Source organism: Entelurus aequoreus, linkage group LG04, assembly GCF_033978785.1.
Source record: "Entelurus aequoreus isolate RoL-2023_Sb linkage group LG04, RoL_Eaeq_v1.1, whole genome shotgun sequence".
NCBI lineage: Eukaryota > Metazoa > Chordata > Actinopteri > Syngnathiformes > Syngnathidae > Entelurus > Entelurus aequoreus.
Genome location: NC_084734.1, coordinates 37,196,358 through 37,219,599, shown reverse-complemented (window position 1 = coordinate 37,219,599; position 23,242 = coordinate 37,196,358). Strand labels below are relative to the sequence as shown.

Sequence of the window (23,242 nt, the reverse complement as noted above, 5' to 3'; positions counted from 1 at the left end):
TTTACAAGAACAACAAAAAAATTGGCAATATTGTGATAAGAGTCAGAATTTTATATGACAAATGTCACCATTTTGCATTAAAAAGTAATAATTTTACATAAAAAAGTAATACTTTTACGAGAAAATATTACAGAAACAGAAAAAATATGAGAAATTGTCCCCAATTTTATAAGACACATTGTGAGAAAAAGACTGCTTTTAGTAAATTTTTATTTTTTTAAATTTTTTGTTTGTTAGCAGTTTTTAATTTTCGTTATTTACTTCAAGTTATTACAGTATGTCTCTATATACATATTTATTTATTTATTTATTTGTAATACATTTTGGCCAAAGGGGGCGCATTTCAATTTCTTACACACACTTTTTATTACATATGTTGGCCAGAGGGGGAGCACTTGAAATTTTTACACACACTTGTTATTTCTTGTTATTTCATACGTTGACCAGAGGAGGAGCACTTTTAAAACCGACACACAGTTAATTTTAAAAATCCCTCCTGTTTGGGACCACCCTAATTTTTTTGATAGACTTCACCACCATGGGTGCAAATGAGACATTCTCTATTAGACGTCCCAATATTCCGTATTGGGACCATGATTTATGTCCTATCTTGTTCACTGGTCCTCATATGGAAGGTACTTTTCTTTGTTGATGTCTCAAGAAGGGCAGAAATAGAGGAAATACACACACACACACACACACACACACACACACACACACACACACTCTTTAGTGTTGATGGTGGACCGCGGAAGCAATATGCAAGGAATTCTTGGTGAAATATTAGAGTTATTGTTTTACCAAGGTTAATATGACAGCATGTCAGTACAATCAACATCAACAGTTAAATAGGTTGAAATTTATATTGAATGCAGAGGTATATGGAGTCTTGTGGTTAGAGTGTCCGCCCTGAGATCGGTAGGTCGTGAGTTCAAATCCCGGCCGAGTTATACCAAAGACTATAAAAATGGGACCCATTACCTCCCTGCTTGGCACTCAGGATCACGGGTTGGAATTGGGGGTTAAATCACCAAATTGATTCCCGAGCGCAGCCACCACTGCTGCTCACTGCTCCCCGGACCTCCCAGGAGGTGAACAAAGGGATGGGTCAAATGCAGAGGTTAATTTCACCACACCTAGTGCAGTGTTTTTCAACTTTTTTTGAGCCAAGGCACATTATTTGCGTTGAAAAAATCCAGAGGCACACCACCAGTAGAAATCTTTAAAAAACGACACTCAGTTGACAAGAAAAAGTCGTTGTCGCAATTGTTGGATATGACTTTAAACCATAACCAAGCATGCATCACTATAGCTCTTGTCTCAAAGTAGGTGTACTATCACGGCCAGTCACATCACGCCGTGACTTATTTTGAGTTGATTGCTCTTTTCCTGTTTGCAGTGTTTTAGTTCTTGTCTTGCGCTCCTATTTTGGTGGCTTTTTCTCTTTTTTTGGTATTTTCCTGTAGCAGTTTCATGTCTTCCTTTGAGCGATATTTCCCGCATCTACTTTGTTTTAGTAATCAAGAATATTTCCGTTTTTTTTATCCTTCTTTGTGGGGACATTGTTGATTGGTCATGTCATGTTTTAATGTACTTTGTGGACGCCGTCTTTGCTCCACAGTAAGTCTTTGCTGTCGTCCAGCATTTTGTTTTCGTTTACTTTGTAGCCAGTTCAGTTTTAGTTTCGTTCTGCATAGCCTTCCCTAAGCTTCAATGCCTTTTCTTAGGGGCACTCACCTTTTGTTTATTTTTGGTTTAAAAAGCATTAAACACATTTTTACCTGCACACTGCCTCCCGCTGTTTCCGACATCTACAAAGCAATTAGCTACCGGCTGCCACCTACTGATATGGAAGAGTATTACACGGTTACTCTGCCGGGCTCTAGACAGCACCGACACTCAACAACACATAATTTGCTGACTATAATTACTGATCTGCAAAAAATATTTTTAACGCAAATATGTGAAATTAGATGATCTCCCACGGCACACCAGACTGTATCTCACATCACACTAGTGCGTGCCAGTCTGATGTGCCGTGGGAGGCAGTGTGCAGGTAAAAAGGTATCTAATGCCATCCATCCATTTTCTACCGCTTATTCCCTTCGGGGTCGCGGGGGCGCTGGAGCCTATCTCAGCTACAATCGGGCGGAAGGCGGGGTACACCCTGGACAAGTCGAGGTATCTAATGCTTAAACCAAAAATAAACAGAAGGTGAGAGCCCCTAAGAAAAGGCATTGAAGCTTAGGGATGGCGATGCAGAACGAAACTAAAACTGAACTGGCTACAAAGTAAACAAAAACAGAATGCTGGACGACAGCAAAGACTTACTGTGGAGCAAAGTGGCACAGTGGTTGAAAAACACTGACCTAGTGTGTGTGTGACAATCATTGGTACTTTTCATTGTAAGCATTAACACACTTTTTTTTCTAACCACAGCGCCACCTGTTGTATACAAAAATACAAGAATCGTCAGGGCTCATTCCATTCACGCATACGCGCCAAAAAAACCTTTCCATCATCACTGGTCTCTGCCAAACTCTGAACAAGACACGCCCCCAACACCACCACGAGTCCCACGTCGTCCACCAATCACGGCCGGCCCGCCACAAAAGTGAGTGGAGTGCAGCCGGAGCGGAGGTGGACGCGTCCGGGTTTTTGCTGGATGATCATCTGACCCGTTTGGGTGCGCGCAAAGGAGACGTCAGCGCCGACTCGGTGAAGCTTTTGGACTCGGCGTTTTTTTGCTTCCCCCTGCCGAGCGTCGTCAGTCACCCGGTTCGGTTCAGATTGCACGCACGGAGCACGACGAGGAGGAGGCGGAGGAGGAGGAGGAGGAGGAGGAGGAGGGTGACGACGGTGCGCCACTTTCCACACCGGACTGACGCTAGCGCAACAAGCATGGGATTACTGCGTGCGTAATGCTGCTGCGACGCCACCGCGGGACCATGTGAGACCTCCCGGATCCTCCCGCTGTCGTCTTTTTTCTCACCCTCTCTGCGTGTGGATACCCTAAAGGGCCAGATAAGCAAAGGGGGGCCCAAGTTTGGCGCAAAAAGAGGATTTGCACGCCGCCAACGAACATGGACTCGCCTCTATTGAACCCCCAGGCCCCTTTTTTTCCAACCTTTCCCAAAAGCTGGTAAATAATAATACAAATAATAATAATAACTTGATGACCGTGAAGACCCCCGACACCGGATTCTAACACCTCGCCCAGATTTGGATTTGTCAACACCATGAACTTTATTGACAGTTTGACATTATTATTTCTGACGCTGTCGGCTGTCAAGGTGAGTCCACTGTGGGTCCACGCAAAAGCTCGTGTCCTTGTCACGTCATTGATATCCATATTTATTTATTTATTTTTTTAGGAATTGATTTAATTATTATCAATTATCCAAATACCCCAAATCCCACACTTTTAATATAATTATGCATTTTTATTTATATTATTATTATTATTATTGTTATTATTAGCAAGTGGCGTGGTGATTTGCTCCACTTAAAAATTCCCCCCCCAAAATACACCAAAAAAAATGTATAATCTAAATTTTTATAGAATATTCACATTATTGTTGTTTTCATAATTAATATAATTATGCATTTTATTATTATTAGCAAGTTCATATATGCTCCACTTAACGCCCCCCCCCCCCCACCCCCCAAATACACAAAAAAAAATTATAATCAAAATTTTTCTACAATATTCACATTCTTGTTGTATTCATCAACCTTTTTTTTATGTATTAACAAGCCTTTCTACTCACTGGCTGCATGTGTCAAAGGGCGAAGTGTGAAAGGCATATAATCATTAATCCCACTTGAGCAAAGGTGGAACATTTTAAAATGCAAACATTCCATTGCATTATGATTTAATTTGATTTATAACAACTAAGCCAAACGTCCCCTTTTTTTTTCCACCAGTGGCAAGATGGGGTCACCACCTAATTGCAAGAGGTCATCACTCATTTTTTACTTTTTTTCCCCCAGCTTGACACCCAACTGAGTGTTTTGAGTGAGTGAGTGTGTGGGTGGGTTGGTGGATGTTTGGGGAGGGGGTTCCACCACCCAACTGGACCCCCACTCTCTCCTCTCTCACGCCACCCGGAAGGGGCGGAGCTTGTTTTCCCCCCTAAAAAGCAGGGGGGGATATGACTCTCTTTCATTAAGGAGTCAGTCCGCAATTGGGACCGAGCACCATCTCACGCAACATGAGCGAGGTATTGCAAATTCAACAAAACTTGCCAGTAATCTTGTGTGTGTGTGTGTGTGTGTGTGTGTGTGTATAGTGACACACACACACACACACAAAAACACACACACACACACACAGTCAGTGAAGCAGTGAAGGGTACAAAGTGGCTGGTTGACATTCTTACAGGGCTTTTAATGAGAATGAACACAGCCAAAAGTCCTTAAATATGATGTTGTCTGTTGCACATTTAGCTTTCAGGTTGTTAAAAAAAAAATTAAAAAAAGTTTGCCAAGGAAAGTTCAGGTCACTCTGTCCCTCATTTGTTCATGTGTGTAAATTATAAAATATATAACATATGCCTTCTTTTAATGTCACTGTACAATATGATAAGAGATTGTACCAACACCGTGAGAAAAGCCACTTTTTTTTTTTTTTTGGGCACCTTTTAACACCTTTTCTGTTTTTTGTCAGAGTGCCAACGTACCGAGGGAAGCAGAGAGAGGTCCGCATGACGGTAGGTGTCCCACAGGGTAGCCTGGGAATGCATGCAAGTTAAGAGTACCTGCAAAAAGGAAAGAAAGGCCTTCTTTCTTTTTGAACTTTCACCTTGCGGCTTGTACGTAGGGACATGCTCGCCCCCTGGTGGTCACGTTTCCACTGGACGACCCTATAAACCGAGACGTTTGGACGACTCTGCGGCATTTTTCATGTCTGAGGTTAAGCTGGGGAAATGTTATAGTCATGCACCAGACTCACTATTATAGAATGGAATTCACCCTCTTGTTTTGTGTTCTTTTGCACAACAATCCCACCGCCATTGCCCAATTTTGATTTGGGACAAATGAGAAAAAGGAAATGTGTAGTTATTGTTCAGGCACCGGCGTGTTTATACTGGCCACTTACAGGGCTGTTTTCCGCTCACTTGTTCTTTGATTGATCGCTTAGAGGGGGCGATGTGCTTCTCAGGAGACCCAAATGAGCAATAAATTGATTTTTAAAACCATAGTGCTGCTGAAAGACATGGACTAAAGTAATCAAATATTTATCCTTTAGGAGTTGTAGTGTACTAAGCATTGTAAAAGTTTTCACTTTTCTGGACAACTGTGCAGAATGGTAATTATTTGCACAGCGAGGTCCGTTAAGGCATGCTTGGATGAATTTAGTATGGAAGGAGCACATACAAGCCTGAAATGGAGGCTTCTTAGTGACCTCTAATGAGAGCCAAAATCTTGTAGCTTTCAAATGAGAGTGGGACAACTCCATAGCACACTAATACGTGCCCCAAAAGCTAAACATCACGCTAACCAGTGTAAAAGTGTGTGCAAAGTATTTCCTGCACTGTTTGTTATCAATTTTGTGGTTGCATAACTAAGAATTATAGGACTGGTATACAAAAATAGGAATATATACAAAGTACAGTCGTCACTTGCCACATCAGGCTTCAAAGTTTGCGGCTTTATTTTATCACACTTTTTTAAAGCATATTCTACAATAGTAAGGAGATTCATATGGACCCATTTGTCACGGTTTACCCGACACATGAAACGTGACAAATTGGGGGTTGCACTATCCACTTAAGTCACCAGATGGCAGTAGCGTGTTAAATATCTTAAAAGGTGTTGTGTGGCTCTTCCAACTTTGACCGCAGCGTCCGTTGCTTTGTAGAGTGGCGCTTTCCATCATTTTCAGCAGACTGCTGTGAAAAATGATTAAACCCCCGCCCCCCTTCCTCTCACACGAGATCCACCCAGGAATGGTGCCAAATTAATTCCTTCCCTTCTGTACGTAATTGTATTTTTAAATGTCAAATGGAACCAAAATTATCAATACTACATTAATATTGGCCAGTAAATCAGATCTAACCAATCAGAGTGCGCTGTTCAGTATGGTGGCCACTGATTGGCTTAGCCTCAGGCAGCATCCCGTTTACCATACAAGTGTAAAAGTGAATATGTGAATGTTATTTCATGTCTCGTGGACTCTAACAATGTTAAACCGTATTCAGAAGGTGGTAGACGGAATGGTTTTGCTCAATAAAAATATGATTCATAATTAATCATTCCTACTTAGCGGAAATTAATTTACCACGGTCAGGCCATTTACCAATTAATTAATTAATTAATAAACGAGGCATTACTGTAATCAGACTACCTAATAATGATGAAAGTCTTTTTTTGTGGTTTAGTTTGGTGAGCCATGCTTTAATTTTCAACTGTCTTGTTTTTCTATAGAGTTCTAATTTTGGGCAACTTCTGGTGTGGAGGGAAAATATGGGAATAATAATAATAATAATTCGGTAACACTTTAGTATGGGGAACATATTCTAAGTAACAAAGACTTAATTTAGAGTTTGTTGGACACTAGGGGAACATATAAGGTTTAGGGTTAGGGTTAGGGTTACTAATAAGCAATAATTCTGAGGTTATTGAGGGAAGACTCTTAGTTAATGGTTTACTGCTTGTATAATAAGGCCATGCAGAATAAGTACTTAATAGGTACTTAATAATGACTAATTAAGAGTCAATATGTTACTAATTTGCATGTTAATAAGCAACTAATTAATGGTGAATATGTTCCCCATACTAAAGTGTTACCAATAATTCAAATATATAGGGGGGGTTAGTTTTCGGACTATCACATTTTTCACCGGGCCTGACGTCCTTGCAAACTGAGTTGGTTTTTTTGCCTGTTTAGCCCCTAAAAAAAGCGAGGAAAGTCAGAGTGATAATAATGACTACTACTAATACAATATAAGGCCGTCGCTAAGTTTGTCTAATGGCGTTTTAAGAAACAAAGTGATCTTCATTCCACAGTAAAACACACAATAAAACACTTCAAAGTGGCATAATATAATGATAAAAGACTAAAACTAACTTGAGGAGATAATAAAACCGTAAAGATAGTCGTCATTATGCATATCGCTGTCTCTGTCTGACTAAAATCATCTACGTCCAAAGTCTGTGACGTCTATGAAAATTGATAATGATTTAAGTGGTGCAAAATTTTCAAAATTAGTAGCACTTTTTTTTAAATAAATGTTATATATTTGAAAATATATATTTTGTTGTATCTGGTGATCATTGTCATTCTTTGAGCGTGCAGCATTATAATAATGCATGGTTACACTGAGTATCCTAATCACTGAGTCTCCACCCCCCAGTGATCCCCTTAATGGAGGTGTACAACAAGAGCTTGTGTAAGCCTCGGGAGCTGCTGGTGGAGATCTTGCAGGAGTACCCCGAGGAGGTGGAGCACATCTTCATCCCGTCGTGCGTGGTGTTGACGCGCTGCGCCGGCTGCTGCAACGACGAGACCCTGCAGTGCACGCCCACGTCCAGCTATAACGTGACGATGGAGGTCAGTCCATGGCCTTATTGTCACGCCGGTTATGTAAAAGTGAGACGTTTTATTTCGGCCTGGATTCACCACCAAGGGTGAATCGTTCGGGCCACAATGTCCAAGCCAACCAACTGAAATGCCCAACAAGTGTCTCTAGTGTGACCTTTTGAGCTAAACAAGTGACCACAACCACTGAGAGTTAGATTATGTGATGGTTCAAATGAATGTCACCAGTAAATGTGTTGTACATAAATATGTCTGACTATTCCTACCATTTGTCTAATTGCTGACCCTCTATTTGGACATTATTGTGTATTTTTGACACACGTCAGCGTCATCTTCTTGCTCATTTGCAGCACTTTTTCAAGCTACTTCTGCACACACAGAGTGTCCTGATTGTCATTTGTGTTCTTTCTACAGATCAAAAGAATAAAAACGCAAAGGCAACAAAATGATATCTTCATGAGTTTTACAGAACACAGCGCATGCGAGTGTAGGTAAGAAAACCTCCACGCACACACGCACACACGCACACACACACATTCTTGTATTTATAATAATAATAATAATAATAGATTTTATTTGTAAACGCACTTTACATTGAACAAACAATCTCAAAGTGCTACAGTGCATTTAAAAAAAACAACGCTTGAACCACAAATAGCTGCCCCCAATGAATAAAATAAATAGTAAAATAAAATAAAAACTACAACAGCCTAATAGCTAGAACTAGCACACATATATATCTAACAAAAGGCTTTTTTAAAAATAAGGATTTTTAAGCCTATTTGTTACCTTCTTGAGACCTCCAAAAAATGCCTACCTCTTTAGGACCACCCTTTCTAGATATATAAAGATTTGTATTTACAACATTAATGATACATACATACTATGCAAATATAAAAAAGGTAAGCTTTTAGTGAATTTGTTTTTCTAATTGGTTTTTAATATTCATTATTTACTTCAAGCTATTACAGTATGTCTCTATATATTTATATTTTTATTTTTAATTTTTTAATTTGTTTTGACTAAAGGGGGCGCATTTCAATTTCTTACACACACTTGTTATTACATATGTTGGCCAAAGGGGGAGCACTTCAGATTTTTACACATTCTTGTTATTTCATATGTTGACCAGAGGTGTAGCGCTTTTAAAACCGACACACAGTCAATTTGAAAAATTCCTCCTTTTTGGGACCACCCTAATTTTGATAGATTTCACCACCAGGGGTGCAAATGAGACATTCTCTATTAGATGCAATGGTTTTCCGTATTGGGACCATGATTTCGGTCCTAACTTGTTCACCGGTCCTCATATGGAAGGTACTTTTCCTTGTTGATGTCTCAAGAAGGGAAGAAATACAAGCATGCACACGCACACACACACACACCTACTTTGCCAATGCGTGTTATGCACCAAGGGCTCTGGTCTCCCATGTGCTTAAGTGGAAAATAGGTGTGCAACTGCGCGGATACTGGCTGCGCAGCATTCTCCCACTCGATTTAAAGGACCAGTATAATGGAAAAACATATTGACTCTATTTTGTAACAATTGTCATATATTCCTGATTCATAGCACCAAAAGACTTACAAAGTTTGTGAGTAATTAGATATGATCGAAATAATGTAAATCTCAGAGATCCCGAGGGATAATGAGCCTGAGCAGTCACGTGATCCGTAACGTGCATGGGGAGACCAGTGATATTTTTGACAGCAGTTTTTAAGTTTGTTTAGGTCATATAATTTTGATTAAAAATGTTTTAGCTTTAGTGATATTTCATCCAATATGATTTAGTTTTAGTCGACTAAATACCTCAACATTTTAGTTGACTAAAATTACTAGGGTTGTACTACTGTTTACCGGAACTAGTAAAGTACCGCGATACTGATTAATCATATTCGGTACTATACCGCCTCTAAAAAGTACCGGTTCCGTCCCCACCCCCCACCCCTTTTCTTTAACGGGCATTGCTGGTTTTACAAGCAGAGGAGCATGTTCGGCAACGCACAATCACAGAGTACTTACAAGCAGACAAGGTGTGTTGACAGAAAAGGGAGAATGGATGCATTTTGGCTAAAAAAATAACGATAAAGGTGAAGCTATAACACTGAAACGCCCTCAGGAAGAGGTGCTTTAAGACACGTCCATCAGTCTGCAGTGTTTTAGCTACTTTTAAATGAATAATCCTTGTCTCCATGGCAACAAATAAAGTAAGTTTCTTACAAGTATCATACCTGCAGGACGAGGAATATTTAAACATGCTTCACTACACACCGTAGGAGGATACAGTAGCCATGGGTGGATCTACACCTGACATCCACTGTAATGATATCAAGTACAAGAGCATATCTAGTCGATACTACTATGATTACAACGATATTTTTATCGTCACAAAATGTTTTTTCGTTTAAAAAAAATATATATTATGTTTATAAACAATACGTCCTTGGACACATGAGGGCTTAAAATATGACCAATGTATGATCCAGTAACTACTTGGTATCGGATCAATACCCACATTTATGGTATCACTCAAATCTAAAGTTAAGTATAAAAAAACTGAAGAATAAGTGATTATTACATTTTAACAGAAGTGTAGGTAGAACATGTTAAAAGAGAAAGTAAGCAGATATTAACAGTAAATGAACAAGTGGATTAATAATTCATTTTCTACCGCTTGTCCTTTAAATTTTGACAAAATAATAGAATGGAAAATGCCATAATATGTTACTGCATACGTCAGCAATCAAATTAGGAGCCTTTGTTTGCTTACTTACTAATAAAAGAAAAGTTGTCTCGTATGTGCACTATTTTATTTATGGACTAAATTGCAATAAAAAAACATATGTTTTATGTGCCGTAAGTTTTTTTCTTAAAATATATCCAACAATTCCATTTTTTGTGGTCCCCTTTATTTAGAAAAGTATCGAAATACGTTTTGGTACCGCTACCGGTACCAAAATATTGGTATTGGGACAACCCTAAAAATTACAGTAAATGTTGTAGACTAAAACATAAAGTGTAAAGGGTAACACATCTTTGAAGTGGTCTTAATACCACTTTCACAAAAGTAGTTTGTTTTTAAGTACCGCATTTATTTTCGGACATGCGGTAAAGTAAGCAGTCTTGCTCCCGCTCTACCTTCTTTAAGAGTAACAGTAATTCGGTACAGTATGAGTCATTTCCAGGTATTTGCATCAACTTACTTTCTGATGCTAAGATGTCCTTATGGTTAGTCTGCAGATGGTGGTTTAAGTTTGTAGTATTTTTGCCGCAGAATATCGAGCCACGGGGTTTACAAGTTGTTCTGTTGTCTACCCCACAAAAGGTGAAGTGTGTTCATATGTCTTCTCTTCTCTTTCTTCCTGGTGTAGAAGACGTATTGTATTGATGTCTTGTATCGAGTTTTGTATTCAGGATGAAAAATCAAAACAGTGTGCATTACAAAAACGCTATTCCTTATGTATGTGTATATATATATATATATATATATATATATATATATATATATATATACATACCAAAAGTTTGGACACACCTTCTCATTTCAATGCATTTTCTTTATTCTCATGACTATTTACATTGTAGATTGTCGCTAAAGGCATCAAAACTATGACCCCTGTGAAGTAAAAACCGTTTCAGTTGACCACCTCTTGAAGCTCATCGAGCGAATGCCAAGAGTGTGCAAAACAGTAATCAGAGCAAAGGGTGGCTATTTTGAAGAAACTAGAATATAAAACATGTTTTCGGTTATTTCACCTTTTTTTGTTAAGTACATAACTCCACGTGTTCATTCATAGTTTTGATGCCTTCAGTGACAATCTACAATGTAAATAGCCATGAAAATAAAGAAACCCCATTGAATGAGAAGGTGTGTCCAAACTTTTGGCCTGTACTGTATATATACATATACATACAGTACATACTGTATATATATAGGTTCATCCCAACATGCCTGTTTTGCCTGTTAGGGTTAACAAACATTAGTACTAAACAGAACTCATACAAAAACTATAACGATAGTTAAAATAACAAGTGAAACAAGCTTCATCAATGGATTATTATTTACTCCCAGCCAGGAAATAGAAGCTGTCGTAGTGTGCATACACACACTACATCACCATGACAACACACATTCACTTGACAAGCACAGCCTGGATCGATACGGCCTTTTCCAACTTAAAGTGTTATCTTTTCCACGGATTTCAATGGCAAACAACAAGTGTTAGTAAAACTAAATGTCCTATTTTTCACGCGACAAAGAAAAGAGGGCAACAAATCAAAGTCCGCCTCATGAGTAATGAGCCCGCAACAATTCATTCATGACTCACATGAATGAATGGATGGGTGAATACATATATGAGAAATGTGCCTAACTTCAAGCGCATAAAAAGCACTTTAGAGCAAACGCGGGAATAGGGCCTAAAAAACAAAACACAGAATCCTCGGCTTCTGACACATTTGACAGGTCTTCTAGATTCATGTCTTCTTATCGTTTGCTTCCTTTACTTGGCTGGTGATAAAAACGCGGCGGCAGGTTGAAGCATATCCCAGCAGACGTTTGTATGCCAGCTTATCCTCATTCCATCACACCGCTCAGGCAAAGGCGATACTACTAGTCCTTTTATTCCCCCTCATTGGCGTACTGACATAAGGTCTTAAAAACCTCAACTTTTCTCTATGAATGCGATTTTTAGGCTCTTCTAAAACAACGACGCTGTAACCATTGGGAAGTGATTTCCAAAGCTGTGAAAGCAGCTGTGAAATACTTTTTTCATCTCCTCCGGGGAGGTTGTGTTGAATAAATTATACACTATAATTCCAAAAGTAGTGGGACATGAGTCCATTGCACTTACAGGAAGTGAAAATGAATTAATAGAGACTCACCGTACCAATAAATATTGTTTCTGGTAGCATAGTATGGGTAAAACATCGAACTGCGCATGCTTTTCTTTGGGCACCAACATTATAGGGTTACCCCAGCTCTGATGTACTGTAGTAGTGTGTATGTGGTCATTTTGTCAATTTTTTAAGGTCAGGGTCATCCCAAAGGTGCCTAACGGGCTCCTTCCACCCGTCAAACGGTTCCCTCACAGTTGAAAGCATATCATTGTTCGTAATGTCTAATACGTCCAATACTTGAGACTTGTAGTGAACAAATGGGGTTTATTCCAACCCCTGATTAAGAGGTGGGTCTCACTTAAGAATTTGAAACTTGATTACTTCCACTGGCTAAAGCCAATGACTGAATTGAATCGGGTATTCGATTCCCCTCGATTCACTCGTCAAAGAAACCTTACACATGCCCAACAAGTTTGTCTCTGAGACTCTTTGTCTCCGTCCTAGACCTGTGAGTCAGCAAAACTCGTTTTGTTGAGCTTGTGATGCAGATTTAGATTTGTTGCTTTTTACACGAAGCTCCTACATTTATACAAATGCAGTTAGAGTAACTGTTGCACAATTTGTGACATGTTATCTGGTGTCCTTTTTCAATTTAGCTAGCCGTAGCACGTGTGATTAAGTGAACCTTACGGAGACGAGTGCCCATGAGCAGCGGCATGGAAGTGGCGGGTTATATGTGGATGTTGTACTGAGGCCCGGAAAACAGGACTTTTGTAAAGTGTAAAGTTTTTTTTAAGTATTAAGATGAAATAAATGTTTCTGTGAAAGTTCAATAAAAGGTTGTTTGAATCAAATTAAGAACGTCTAAGAATACCTACACCCCCCCTATCAAAAATGCTCACTTGTTTGTTCCACATGGATAGCGGCAAACCTAGCATGAACACTTCACTCAACACAAACGTAACATTTGAGAATTCACACGCATCGCTAACATCTTGGAACAAGAAACATTTTTTTCAGTTTTGCATCTTATTGCACGTAATTGTGGTGTGTTCAAAGACCCTCGATTAATGTTGGAAACTCACTCACTCACTAGGTTTTAAAAAACAAGGGGATGCTTAACCCCCAGGAGATGCACTAACAATAATGATCATGTATTGTGTTTCGTATTATCCGGTAACTGTAATAAAATATGTATCAACTAACCTTTACTCTACACTCTAAAGTAAAGAACAACTTGACAGATTTTGCTGCAGCTGTAATATTGTACATGGTAATTGGGATTTGTTATATATTGTATATATTATATAAAATACAATATAATATATCAGTATATATTATATACTGTATAAATAATATATAAATATTACATATTTGTTATATTTTATATTGCTATTATGGTACATTTTTGGTCTACTTAATACCTGCATTATTCTTTCCATCCTTACCCTTTCCATCCTTTGAAACTGAATTACTGTGTGGAACAATTTCCCTTGTGGATCAATAAAGTTTGTCTAAGTCTAATTAAGTCAATAATGACTATATATATGATTATGTTTTTAAAATTCATATTCTGGCAACTTTGTACATAATTTGCTGGCATTGTTTTTGTAAAAAACAAAAACAAAACTTAAAATAACACCAAATGATTTAGTGGGGGTTTATTTAGATAGGTCCGAGATATGTTAATCCCATCTTTAAAAACATGTGTGTATGAGCGGCGGCGTTGGGTTTCGGATTCTTGTGTCTGGGGGCCCAGAATTTGGTGCTACACCCTGCCCATGAGTCCCAATTTAATAAATAAATGAAGTGAATTATATGTATATAGCGCTTTACATAGTGAGACCAATTATTTACATCTTTAAGCCACATTTAAACCAGTGTGGGTGGCACTGGGAGCCGGTGGGTAAAGTGCCTTGCCCAAGAAGATAGCGGCACTGACTAAGATGGCGGAAGTGAGAATCAAACCTTGAAACCTCAAGTTGCTGGCACGGCTGCTCTACCAACCGAGCCACGCCGTCCCTAAATATTATGCTATCTGACCAAAACATCAACATCGTAGCTTTATGTTATGGATGACAAAACAAATTAGCGTTTATAGCTAACCTAATATCTATCTAGTATATATAGATGATAACAATAATGACTCGACTTCTAGACTAGACTTCCTTTTTATTGTCATTCAAATTTGAACTTTACAGTACAGATAAGAACGAATTTGCTTTGCATTAGCTCGTTGTAATGCAGGATAAAAGAGCAATAAAGTGCAGATATAAATAAATAGATTACTGTACAGATAAATATATATAGATAGATAGATAGATAGATAGATAGATAGATAGATAGATAGATAGATAGATAGATAGATAGATAGATAGATAGATAGATAGATAGATAGATAGATAGATAGATAGATAGATAGATAGATAGATATTATAACAAATGTGTTCATTTTCAGAACATGCAGAGGGCCAATAAAAAAGCGAGCTGTGGGCCACACCTTGGACACCCCGGCTTTAGGGCCATTATACTGATTTTCCTGCAATGACAGACAAGGGGCCCTAAATGATTGATAGCCTAGCAACCTACTAACAAAAGGAAATTAGGCCGCCCTCATTTCAATCACTTATCAATCAATAATCTGAGAGGCAAATAGCAAGACATCCTGGCAGACACAGCCTTCTTTTAAAAGTGTATCGATTCTGTCTTTTGGCAGTTGGACGATAATAAAAATGGGTTTTCTGCCAAAAAAAATAAAGTTTCCAAATGTCTTGCGGTCGGTCTGTGACCTTGCAGAATGAAATACTGCACGTTTCAAAACACTTTTTTTTTTCTTTTTTTTTTTCACAAAAAGCGATTTCACCACAATGCACTATCAGCGCGATTGTGTTAAAGTCCTGCCATTGTGTGTGTATCCAGCAACCCCATAACCCTTATTTTACCTGTCTGCTCCATTTAAAAGTGAAAGCTAGTTTGGTGACATTTTTTGTGTGTGGGTTGTATTTAATGTCCTGTTGTTCTGTCTCCGCTTGCAGGTTAAAGAAAGAAGTGAAAGAATTGAAAGAAAAGTGAGTACAGAGCTGCTTTTGAACTTTCAAGGCGGGCTATGGTGGTGATGAGGGGTTTTTGAACAATAGCAAACCTGAGATTGGATCTTGTTCTTGGTTGTTATTGTTTTTGCTCTTTGCTTTCATCTAAGGATGGGTATTTGACAAGATAGCCTTGTGGAAACTCCAAAGTTGAACACAAGCCTTCTGAAAGCATAGGAATGATCTAACATAAGCATTTATAACCTTGTTGTTTAAAGTGACATTTTAACTTATTTAACTGGCATACATGTGTGAAAAGACTAGTATAACCTCTGTTTAATACCTGAAATGCATTCAGAGAGTGCAGACCCCCGCCAGGGCCTAAATCCTGATAGTAAAGAATCCTTTAAAAAAAAAAAAAATCCTGAAACCAGACGCTAACCCAGATCAGCCGTAAAATCTTTTTTTTTTTTAATATCCTGTTCGACATTTCCTAAAATTTTCATCAAAATTCGGCCATAACCTTTTGAGCTACGTTGCTAACAAACAAACAAACCCCAGCAAATCCATCCATCCATTCATCCATTTTCTACCTCTTGTCCCTTTTTGGGGTGGCGGGGGGTCACTGGAGCCTATCTCAGCTGCATTCGGGCGGAAGGCGGGGCACACTCTGGCATACTTGCCAACCCTCCCGTTTTTAGCGGGAGAATCCCGGTATTCAGCGCCTCTCCCGACAACCTCCCGGCAGAGATTTTCTCCCGACAAACTCCGGGTATTCAGCCGGAGCTGGAGGCCACGCCCCCTCCAGCTCAATGCGGACCTGAGACTGAGTGGGGACAGCCTGTTCTCACGTCCGCTTTCCCACAATATAAACAGCTTGCCTAACGAATTCAAACGAATGGAAACAAGAATTTCAGTTCATCCAGGACAGTTCGAAGGGGAAGGTGTATGTTGCCTGTAAATATGTAGAACAGACTTCTCCATTGAACACGGTGGACGAAATGATATACTCATCATGAACGGAGAAGTTAAACAGGAGAATACTGCCATCTAATGGATAGCCACCGGAACACTGAAATTCAAGTATTTCTTTTATGTAAATAAAATAAATATATATATATATATATATATATATATATATATATATATATATATATATAGCTAGAATTCACTGAAAGTCAAGTATTTCATACATATATATATATATATATATATATATATATATATATATATATATATATATATATATATATATATATATATATATATATATATATATGAAATATATATGAAATACTCGAGTTGGTGAATTCTAGCTGTAAATAACCACGCCCCCAACCACGTCCCCCGCCCCCAACCAAGCCCCCCTCCCACCCCCTAACCCCCACCTCCCGATATTGGAGGTCTCAAGGTTGGCAAGTATGCACCTTGGACAAGTCGCCACCTCATCGCAGGGCCAACACAGATAGACAACATTCACACTCACATTCACCCACTAGGGCCAGATTAGTGTTGCCAATCAACCTATCCCCAGGTGCATGTCTTTGGAGGTGGGAGGAAGCCCAAAGGGAACCCACGCAGTCACGGGGAGAACATGCAAATCAAAGGATAAATTTAATTTATAATAATAAAGTTAGTTTTTATTACTCTGTCACTTCCAAACATGATGCAAGAGGGTTCACTCTTGGCATTGGTCTCAACACCTGGGGGGTGATTGTTTCATAGCGTAATGAAATAAATGAAGTGAACCTTATTTTCAGTCACCCTCTTTTGTTTGTCCTTGCGGGTGGAGGTGGGTCCCAAGTTGAGCCTCGTAACCTAAACGTAAGGTAACCAAGTAGAAAGGATCCAGATTACTCTCAAAACATAGCCACTTATCCCTTATCCATTTTCTGACATTTCCTGATTTAAAAAAAAAATCACAATCCACCCATAACATTTTGAGGTGCTAACAAACAAATAGATTCCAGTGAATCCAAAGCATAAATTAAATGGACATGGTTGTGCATGTTTGATTTATTTGGCTGTCACTTCCAAACAGGATGTAAGAGAGTTGACTTTTTGCATTAGTTTTGTGTTTGTTTTACAGTGGAATGACATAAACAGAGTGAACTAGGTCTGGGTGATATGGCTGAAAACTGTATATAGTATATGTTTTATATATTTTTATGACCAATGGCAAATAAGGACCAGGAAAAAGATATATTACATAAAAACAATTTTATTTCAAAAGTAACCTTCCTCTGATTATAATCACCTCGGATATAAAAGCAGAAAGGAAAGGAAATGTCAACACAACCATGGAAAACACTCAAATAATCAAATTCTAAAATTACAATGACCACCTAACAATAACCTCTTAAAAGTGAGTTGCAAAAAAATATGTAAGAAATGCTTAATAAAGTGTAATAAAGTAGTGAAAAGTGTGAACATAGAGAAACCTGAGAAGAACATATTTTTGCGGGTTTACTGCGAGGAATTTACAGCTGTGCTCTGGTGGGCATGGCTATGGTGGTCTACATTGGTCTAACTACTGTCCATTTTGTTTTAAATCCCCCCAAAAAACTGCCATTCTTTTCCAGGTGACTTTTCCTGTTTTTCGACAATTTTTTCGCTCTCTGTAGCGCTTATTTTTAGTTTCTCTTACTCAAGAATCAACTGCGAGACAACAAGATGACGCAACCAAACGTGATTGTTTACACTGTTACCTGATTGGCTGTTAGTGTGTCATGCCCACTGATCACTTCCTGCTTTGCTCGTTTATCAGAGAACGTGTTTCTCTGTTCATGCAACCAACCTTGCTTTGAAAATTCCGGTTTCTTCCGACATAAAAGAAAAAAAAAAAAAAAAACTTTTTACCAAACGCTTTTTTTTTTTTATATCGTTTTTGTGTCAATCACAGTTTATATTGATATTGTTTATCACCCAGCCCGAGAGTGAACCCTCTTTTTAGTCATCCACTCTCTTTTGTCAGCCTGGTAATGGAAACGTAAGTTAGCCTTGTAGAAATTACCTAAACACTTGTTCGTTATCCTATTTCTGACATTTCCTAAAAGTTTCATCAAAATACGGCCACAGCTTTTTGAGTTATGTTGCTAACTAACTAACAGACAAATCCTGGTAATCACATTACCTCCTGGAGAAGGTAAAGTTAAACTTAAAGTACCACTGATAGTCACACACACACTAGGTGTGGTGAAATTACCCTCTGCATTTGACCCATCCACTTGTTCCACCCCCTGGAAGGTGAGGGGAGCAGTGAGCAGCAGCGGTGGCTGCGCTCGGGAATCATTTTTGGTGATTTAACCCCCAATTCCAACCCTTGATGCTGAGTGCCAAGCAGGGAGGTAATGGCTCCCACTTTTATAGTCTGTGGTGTGACTCGACCGGGGTTTGAGCTCACGACCTACCAATAAGAAGTGAAATGAACTAAAATCTAATTAAACTTTAAAGACGCCTGAAAAATGTGACAGGAAAAGGTTTACAAATTATTACTGTCACCAAGTGGCTTTTTTATTGGTTAAAATAAGCCACATAAAAAGCAAAACAAAGTTGAAGTTGAGTGCATCCCTTATATCTCATAAGATGTGTAACTTCGCATGTGTGTATGAACACGTTTTGTTTGCCATTTGAGGCATTTTTATGACTTTGGCGGTTCCGCGGCATACAGGTGAAATAAAGGCTTAATTATTACATTAATTGTTTTAACTCCTGTTTCAATGCCAACAAATATAAAAATGACCTCTGTAGACACAACTTGCTAGTTGACTCAACAGCACATCTGCTGGTTGCAAACAAGTAGTGCACACCATTTGTATTTCTTAAAAGAAACAAGTATGTATTGTGTATCATCAAAGCGCCACTGTAGCGTGGAGGGATCAGCGATTTTAAACCTCACAGGTGAATGAGTGACTCTTAACGAGGCCATCGCCCTCGCCACACCTGACCTTTACACCTTTCTCCCCTCCCGACGCTATCTCCTATTTACATTCTTCTCCTTCTTGACGTCCACTCAACTCCCGCTACTCCTGTCGCCTCTCGCCCTCGTATAGATAGCGGCGGTTTTTTTGAAGCGCTGCCTCGCTTTATGTCGTCTGCTCCAGAACCGGCTTTAATCCTCCCCATCCCTTGTTAACTTGCTCCTTGTTGCTTATATTTGGGATTTACGTCGGAAAATGCGTCGTATAGATAAGGGCCGGCATCGAGGGGACCTCCTCTTTAACCTCGTCGTGATTTTGTTTACGAGTTGTTCTGTGGTGGCTCGACAAAAGCGACGCACTCAGTGTCATTCAACCCGGGTGCTTTTGTGTTTTTCCAGACCTTTAAGTAGTGTGAATGGTGAGCTGTGAGAGGTGGGGAAAGCAGCTAACCATCAAAATGCACCGCATTTCCTAATTACTCATGGCAACAACAACTGTTTAGTCGTAACAACAACAAAAAACTGTTTTTCCAGCGTTTTAAGAGGTTCCACAAGTTGGAAGTGTGTTGTCCAAAATCTATCCTTGGTGCTGAAATTGTGACGGTTTAAATGTGATTTTAATAGTGGGAACACACCATTTGTGTCTGTACCTTTAATGTTAATGAGCTTTGTTGATATGTCCTTCCAAGAAGTGCTTTTGTTTACTTTATCCACTTTTTACTAGAGATGTCCGATAATCGCTTTTTTGCCGATATCCGATATTCCGATATTGTCCAACTCTTAATTACCGATTCCAATATCAACTGATACCGATATATACAGCCGTGGAATTAACACATTATTATGCCTAATTTTGTGATGCCCCGCTGGATGCATTAAACAATGTAACAAGGTTTTCCAAAATAAATCAACTCAAGTTATGGAAAAAAATGCCAACATGGCACTGCCATATTTATTATTGAAGTCACAAACTGCATTATTTTTTTAACATGCCTCAAAACAGCAGCTTGGAATTTGGGACATGCTCTCCCTGAGAGAGCATGAGGAGGTTGAGGTGGGCGGGATTTGGTAGGGGGCAGCGGGTGGTGTATATTGTAGCGTCCCAGAAGAGTTAGTGCTGCAAGGGGTTCTGGGTATTTGTTCTGTTGTGTTAATGTTGTGTTACGGTGCGGATGTTCTTCCGAAATGTATTTGTCATTCTTGTTTGGTGTGGGTTCACAGTGTGGCGCATATTTGTAACAGTGTTAAAGTTGTTTATACGGCCACCCTTAGTGTGACATGTATGGCTGTTGACCAAGTATGCATTGCATTCTATTGTGTGTGTGAAAAGCCGTAGATATTATGTGACTGGGCCGGCACGCAAAGGAAGTGCCTTTAAGGTTTATTGGCGCTCTGTACCTCTCCCTACGTCCGTGTACACAGCTGCGTTTTAAAAAGTCATACATTTTACTTTTTGAAACCGATACCGATCATTTTGAAACCGATACCGATAATTTCCAATATTACATTTAAAAGCATTTATCGGCCGATAATATCGGCAGTCTGATATTATCGGACATCCCTACTTTTTACACAATGGAACTCTGCACTTTTCCAACATAATATATGCCGCATATCGAATACAACAACATACATTAAGTCATACTTGCCAACCTTGAGACCTCCAATATCGGGAGGTGAGGGGGGGGGGCCTGGTTGGGGGCGTGGTTATTTACCGCTAGAATTCACCAACTCGAGTATTTCATATATATATATATATATATATATATATATATATATATATATATATATATATATATATATATATATATATATATATATATATATATATATATATACATATATATATATATATATATATATATATATATATATGTATATATATATATATATATATATATATATATATGTATATATATATATATATATATATATATATATATATATATATATATATATATATATATATATATATATATGTATGAAATACTTGACTTTCAGTGAATTCTAGCTATATATATATATTTATTTTATTTACATAAAAGAAATACTTGAATTATCTATCCATTAGATGGCAGTATTGTCCTGTTTAACTTCTCGGTTCATGACTGAGAAATCATTTCGGCAACCGTGTTCAATGGAGAAGTCTGTTCTACATATTTACAGGCAACATACACCTTCCCCTTCGAACTGTCCTGGATGAACTGAAATTCTTGTTTCCATTCGTTTTGGAACTTGCAAGCGTATCTATATTGTGGGAAAGCGGACGTGAGAATAGGCTGTCCCCACTCAGTTTCAGGTCCGCATTGAGCTGGAGGGGGCGTGGCTTCCAGCTCCGGCTGAATACCGGGAGTTTGTCGGGAGAAAATCTCTGCCGGGAGGTTGTCGGGAGAGGCGCTGAATAACGGGATTCTCCCGCTAAAAACGGGAGGGTTGGCAAGTATGCCTTAAGTGGAACAGGAAGACATTAGCAACACTAATTTAGCTATGTGAGCTACCGTATTTTCCGGAATATAAGCCGCACCCTTTATTTATTTATTTTTTCACATATTAGCCGCACCGGACTATAAACTGCAGATATATACCAACACGTTCTGAAATTAAATATCTACATAGAAAGATTTTGTAAATGTTTATTTGCATATTAATTGTTTACAAATGGTGTCTGTAGCACGGCAGTAAAACGGCTGATCAAACAAAACAGAAAAGTAATTGAAATCTTTATTCATCCTTAATGAGATGAATAGGAATTTCTCCTTTTAATAAGGTTCAAGATGTTTATCAGGGTTCTTTGTCCTTGTACTTTGTAAACACTCTGCGTTTGAACAGTCTCTTGAAGTGGATCATGTTCATACATTGTTTGATTTATTTGCTTAATCCATTCTATAATTTAGCCGTTAGCAAAGAACAATCCATAAATAAGCCGCACTTTTGTAAAAACTGCAGGGTTCAAAGCTTGGGGAAAAAAGTAGGCGCTTATAATCTGGAAAATACGGTACATGCTAACATCACATTTTAACAGCAACATTATGCTAGGTTAGCATATATACTGAAAAATAACATAAATATCAAACGTACAGCTCCGACGTCTGTAGCTGACTGACAAATAGCTGGCAGAGTTCCAGGCTTTCTTGTAAGATGTGTAGAGAAACCTTTTTTTCTTTAGTTTTTGGTCAATTTTGGGCTCTTCCACCAGAGGTGGAAAATTGTGTAACAGCAAGCACACTTTGGAACTATAGGAGTAAAACAGAATTTATGGGCCACTCCACCACATAGGTCTCATTTGTTTGCTGTAACTCTCTCAAAATATATTTACATTTTGGTCTATTTTCAACTCTAAATCTGTTCATACACATATTTACCTTCTAAAAAAATGTGTATTGGCTCATCTCCGGCAACATTGTTTCATTTGTGTACAATGTTACAAAGCTAAAAATGACATGTTTGAGTAACAGGAGAGAGTTTTTAGCATAGAATTAGAAAATACATTAATTATAGCCGCGTAGCATTTATGCTACTGGCATGTTGACACTAAGCACACTACAGTGATTTAACAAAAACAAATATTTTAAAAAATGAGCAAATAACTTAGCATGTAACAAGACTAGTGGTATTTTAACCCTCCCAGTCCTAGTTAAAATATTATGAACTATACAAAAAAATAACTTAAGGGAAATTACCTTTGGCCTTCCCATGACCTCCAGAGGATTAAATGGTGCAACTTCCCGTGGATCGTGTAACTTGTGGAATATTACACATTTTTAGAGGGGGTAATGTGTTACTGTAACAGGACTGACTGAAATTCCAGGGATACCACTTGAGTGTGAATTTGCACAAAACTGTGTTGTTTTTTAAAGAAAATACTTACAGTATAGTTGGGATAAGAAGAAACACAAATATGTAAAAAATATACA

At 38.5% G+C, this 23,242-nt stretch overlaps 1 protein-coding gene across 3 annotated transcripts in view; it reads left to right on the top strand.

Moving 5' to 3' along the window:
• Window positions 1-2,853: 2,853 nt before the first annotated feature.
• vegfab (vascular endothelial growth factor Ab) overlaps window positions 2,854-23,242 on the top strand; it is a 38,729-nt gene continuing 18,340 nt past the window's right edge. For 2 of the 3 annotated variants that reach the window (XM_062044752.1, XM_062044751.1), the window contains exons 1-5: window positions 2,854-3,293; window positions 4,670-4,712; window positions 7,359-7,555; window positions 7,958-8,034; window positions 15,416-15,448. In XM_062044752.1, the coding sequence (XP_061900736.1) occupies window positions 3,240-3,293; window positions 4,670-4,712; window positions 7,359-7,555; window positions 7,958-8,034; window positions 15,416-15,448 (404 nt within the window). In that variant the 5' untranslated portion in view covers window positions 2,854-3,239. Of the gene's footprint in view, window positions 3,294-4,187; window positions 4,224-4,669; window positions 4,713-7,358; window positions 7,556-7,957; window positions 8,035-15,415; window positions 15,449-23,242 lie in introns of those variants that run through there. The other variant, XM_062044753.1, reaches the window with a different exon arrangement.